Here is a 5547-nt window from a genome sequence, read left to right on the forward strand (position 1 = left end):
CCCGCAGGCTGATCCCGCCATATTCACTGCCATGTGCATTCTGAGGTGCTGATCGGGTACCCCCACGAACATTGCTTTTGGGATCGACGGCCATATTTCCATTGATGGCTACATGTGAACTGACGTCGATTGGGTCTACAGCTGGAACTCCATCGAGGCCAGCAGGGGGTACAACGTTTCCTGGTGCAATGTTCTCATTCTCGCCGTGGTGGCTGAGATCATTGTCAATGTGTTGAGGTGCTGACTGAGAGTTTGACATTTTTTATTCCTGTAATCAAAGACGCTTCAAAGAACAAGCGTAAAAAGTGTGTGTTACGAAAATTGTACCAGGCAATCACTATTATCCTTAGCCCCACGGTGGGCGCCACCTAAAAACGGATAACAATTGAATTTATACTGTGGTTTTAAGGATACGTGATTTACTTAGCACAAACTAAGAGAAAACGTGAATTGATAATGAAATTAATTGCAAATATAAAACCAAATAAAATGTATAGCTTTGATACTTGAGCTGGGTTGCCCTTGAATCAAATGAATATTTCGCCATAAAGTATGAACAAAGTAACATAAATATTGAGAGCTTAAGAGAATAAGAATATATTTGCTTTATGTAATGTGTATATGATAATGTTTTACAAATGATCGGACACCCTTTATATAGCAGGGGAGTCCTGCTCTTGGTATAAGTCTAAATACAGTAAGAAATCTCATGATTGGCTAATTAATCGGCCTCTTCTTGATACGTGCCGGGATTTGCGCCGTGATCTTCGCCCGATTGCGGATATTTCGTCTTTCAGTTATTCGACCACGTAAGCTTCCCTCGAACTCCAACTTATTCGGTCTTGACCTTGGTCGATCTCAATCTTTGTCGGTCTCGATTTTGGTCGGTCTCGATCTTAACCGGTCTCAGGGTCTCGAGCTTGACAACCTAATTTTGCACCATATGAACCGAAGCCGATCCTCGACTTTCATGCTCCAGCCTCGATCAGTCGCACAAAAAAGGGCAAGCCCGATTTTGACCTACAATTTAAAAAATCTGAACACATGCCTTACAGGAGGTTGCACCTTTGGGTGTGGTGACCTTTTACTATAGATAGAACGACTTTATGAATAATTCTCTTCGATGAAACTACATTATGCATGTCGTGGAGGGCTTATTTCAGCTCTTTATGACTTTGTGCTGCCAACATCTTTTAGTACCTTCTTCCGAAGGTTTCCGTCTGAAGGTTTCCGTCTGCAAAAAGAACCATTACGTAATGTTGCTCCACAAGTTGGAGAACGGCTAACTGATGGAATGTCTACATTCTAATGCTTTTTCCCACTGCTACTTTTGGCAGCTGGACCTGCAAATACGCTTGGTATTTCTGAACCTAATTGCTTAGAAATGGGCTCTTTAACCCTCATACCCTTGTGTTCTTCACACCGTTTTCTTCCTGCTACAGGTTGCCTGGTGCAGAAACTACCATCAGTTAAATGAACTCCACATATGACATTGTGGTTCTGGTTGATAAGAGGACAGCTGGAGAAATCTTGAGGGTGCTGTGTATCAGCCCTACGGGATAACATCTGATGACAATCATTACTAGAATAAGTCCTGTATTCCAGTATAGACTGGCCATTTTTGTCTGTCACTGGCTGAGAAATGCAGCCTCGATTTCTCCTTCCCTTGTGCTCCAAGCATCTTTTGTTTCTCTGGAATGGTTTTCTTGCACAAGGAGCACCACCATCCAAGATAAAACCACAAATTGGAGCATTTTCCTCGCCTCTACTTGCGCAAGGTCTTGTGCTCTCATTTATCACAGATGAATTTCCTTCTGCAATCAACTTGGAATTTACACCATTTACCTTCATTCCCTTGTGCTTAGCACATCGTATATTTCCCGTTATTGGAGGCCTCATACAAACAGATCCATGACCCAAAGCTACACCACAAATAGTATTTGGATCACCATTTACACCGGAACTTAGTGAAACTATTCTTGGCTTTGATCGACCAAATTTGAAGATTTGGGGAAGGAAATAAGTGCTTTTGAAGCTATCATGAAAATCAGATCCGTTCTCCAACAAAAGGGGCTTGCAAGGTTTGATTCTGACACCTTTTTGTTTCTCAAGGGACAATTGAAGCTTCCTGACAAAAGCAGGAAGACGAGTTGCTCTTGAAATGCCATCAAGTTTCTGGAGAACATCATTGTGGCGACGTACGCCATTACTGCCTTTATTCCAAGCATAGTCAAATCTGTCGAGCAGCTGGGATTCAGTTTTCTCAGCGTCTTTGTTGTCATTCATCTGTTAAATATTAGGAAACATTACCAAAATCCATTAGTAACTAAGGTATTTTTTGGTATACGTCAATAGAGCATGTAATTACTTTCAATCTTTAACATGCTTAACTAAGCAAACAAATGGCTGGCAGACAGCTCACGATGATTCTTCAAAGAATGAACAAAAGTGAAATGCTGAAAGCAAAAACTCAACTTGGTCTATTTGTGTTGTGGTCTAGAGCTTAATAAGATAACCTCATAATAGTAATTTCCCAAAAGATTACAGAGAAAAACTAGGAGAGCTTTAATCTGAATGCCAAATAGACTGACAACATGCAACTTCTAGTTGAATTTTCCCAAGGAAAGGTAAGCGCAGCATTAAAATATCTACCTTCACATTAATTCCTCAAAACAAACAAAAGAAACTATCTTCACTTGTTATTTGAATGAATGAGCGAGCAACAAATTATGCATTTCGATATCTTGAGGAGGAAATTACAAATTAACAACATTTGCAAGTGGCTTAAAGTTGTAGATAGGAGAAACATGTACTTACAGGTGCCCACCTATAAACGATAGAGAAGCCTCTTGAGAATGCTTCTGTAAACAATCCTGCTCTCTTTGAAGCAGATACATTTACTTGGTCGTGCAGTGCACTATTGGAGCAGCCATTCTCTAAATGAGCGCCTTCACGGCCATACCGCTGTAGCCTAGTCCTAACATTGTCAGATTTTCCAACATATACAGGAACAATATAATCAGGGTCAAGTCTGCTAGCCTCTCGCCCAGCTTGGTGTCGTGTCACAGCTATTCCCAGCTCATAAACTCCAGAGCACGAAGTGCAGTTTGGCAGGTTCTGAGTCCTATATTTCTCTGCTCCTTCCTTCCTCAATAAATAATCCGTCCAATCATTAGGCCCAATTAGAATCTGGCAATAAATACTCGCAATGAATAAGAATGAGCCAATCAGAAGAACTAGAGTTAAGTTGCTAATATACCTTCCTACAATTGGTTTTCTTCTCATATTGGAGAAAAGATTTGAGCTTTATCACATATTCTCCGACAATATAGATTCTTTTTTTAAAATTATTTTTGGTACATTGGAGAAAACGCAAATTTCTTCATTTATCTTCTGTGATGACTTATCTGCCCGATTGGTTGTATTTTTAACAGCAAATTCTGTGATGAATTTGACTTATCTGGCCAAATGGTTGTCATTCTTAACATCAAATTCTTAACTACAGCTCTACTAAATTACCTAATCAGCAAAAACTGCAGCACTACTCCAATCCAAACAACTAGAGACAGCTCTAGATCTGAATTTAAGTCTGAAAGCTAGCGAACGTGCAATTATCGGAACAAAAAGTGGAGAAGTTTTGATCGAACCTTCCAATCGGAGAAAGCAGAGTCATGTTTTGTACGCTTACAGTCTTCTCTTTTCAGCCGAACGGTGATGGATCTGTGAGTATCTCCCATTGAGCAAGCTAGCTAGCCTTTGCTCCGAGTTGTACATAGGACCGTTGCCTCCAGCTTTATTTGAAAGTGCAGCCCCGTGCCGTGATTATCCATTCACCGGATATGGCCTTCTTAGGACCCTCGGTCAATAAAATAATTAATTAATATCAATAACTCAAGTTAGGAAGTAATTAATTCTAAAGTTCTATCAATAATAAGGTTTCCAACCTCACAAATTTATTCTGATTTCCTAATCAGATAATGTAAAATCCCACTTCAAGAGTGAGCCAGCCAAGTGTATTCCCATTCCAATCAAAGAAGGAAATAACTAAAAAAAGGAAAGAAATATGATAAAATAAGAAAATAAAGAGTCAACAACAACAACAACAATAAAGAGTCAACAACAACAACATCGACCCAGGAAAATTCCACAAGTGAGGTCTAGAGAGGGTAGTGTGTAGGCAGACCTTATTAATGAGCTATGTAATAGTCATGACCCAGGTTAACTTAACTGTAGTTAGGACTTCTTGTAACTGTAGTTAGTTATTAGTAGTTACCTGTAATTAGTAGTTAATGGTTAGTTAACTACAGTTAGTGATTAGGCGGTTATATTAGGTACTACTGTAGCTTGTACAGTACAATTCATTCTGGCAGAGCTATGAGAAAAGCTTCTTTCTCTCTTCTCTATTTCTTCTCTCTGTAAGAGAGATTATCATTCTTAGATCCACAAAATTGACATGGTATCAGAGCCTATAGACGATTAAATCTAAAGGTTTTCACTGAGAATTGTTGAGAACAAGAGATTCGTCGTTTGTTTCTCAAATTCTTAGCCGGAAACGTCAATTGCTCGCCGAAATTCTAAACAGTCATGGCCGGAGACGAAGCTACCAGTCGTACAGAGGAAGTAACGAATCAATCGACAGTGGTGATAGATCATAATCATCCACTGTATTTACATCCATCGGACACACCAGGAGCATTGTCACTTGGTTTTCAGCTGCAAGGAATGGAAAATTACACGATCTGGAGCCAAGCTATGGAAGTTTCGTTACTAACACGGAGCAAATTAGGGTTTATCGATGGTTCAGTGACGCGTGACACTTATGGAGACACTCATGCAAATCTATGGGATCGCTGCAATGCTATTGTGAAATCGTGGATAATGCACAATGTGAGTCGCGATTTGCTGAGTGGAGTATTATTCCGGTCAAGTGCACATGCAATTTGGTCGGATCTTAAGGAACGATTTGATAAGGTTAATGCATCGCGAATGTACTACTTGCACAGGGAGATTTTTTCATTAACACAAGGTATATCTTCTGTTTCAGTTTACTACTCGAAATTGAAGGATTTATGGGATGAATATGACTCGATTATGCCTCCCCCTGTTTGCTGTGATAAGTCGAAGAAGTTCATTGAACGACAGGAGTATCAATGTTTATGACAATTTTTAATGGGATTAAATGATAGCTATAGTCAAGCTTGTAGTCAAATCATAATGAAATCTAAAATTCCAATTTTCAATCAAGCCTATGCTATGATCCTTCAGGACGAAAGTCAAAAACTAGTAGCAGGTGGTGGTTATAGTGCTGAGTCCATTGATCCTACAGCCCTATTCAGCTCTAATCTTGGTCAAAAACAAAGGAGGAACTTCAATGTTGAATGTGACTTCTGTCATTTAAAAGGTCATACTAAGGAGGAATGTTACAAGCTGATGAAATGTGATTACTACAATAAGAAGGGACATTTGAGGGCCAATTGTTATAAACTGATAGGGTATCCTGCAGATTTTAAGCCTCAGAAACGAGCTAATATGGTTGGAAGTTCAAAT

The 5547-nt window shown here is 39.6% G+C and overlaps 1 protein-coding gene across 1 annotated transcript; it reads right to left on the minus strand.

Moving 5' to 3' along the window:
* Nucleotides 1-587: 587 nt before the first annotated feature.
* On the minus strand, nucleotides 588-3937 carry LOC109205338 (protein EFFECTOR OF TRANSCRIPTION 2-like). The gene is made up of 3 exons (XM_019368046.1): nucleotides 3648-3937; nucleotides 2818-3189; nucleotides 588-2286 (listed from the first exon to the last, which is right to left on the minus strand). The coding sequence occupies exons 1-3, from the start codon at nucleotides 3735-3737 to the stop codon at nucleotides 1306-1308; spliced, it is 1443 nt and encodes a 480-aa protein (XP_019223591.1). The 5' UTR covers nucleotides 3738-3937; the 3' UTR covers nucleotides 588-1305.
* Nucleotides 3938-5547: the final 1610 nt, after the last annotated feature.

The sequence above is a fragment of the Nicotiana attenuata genome, unplaced genomic scaffold (genome assembly GCF_001879085.1).
Source record: "Nicotiana attenuata strain UT unplaced genomic scaffold, NIATTr2, whole genome shotgun sequence".
NCBI classification, from domain to species: Eukaryota; Viridiplantae; Streptophyta; class Magnoliopsida; order Solanales; family Solanaceae; genus Nicotiana; species Nicotiana attenuata.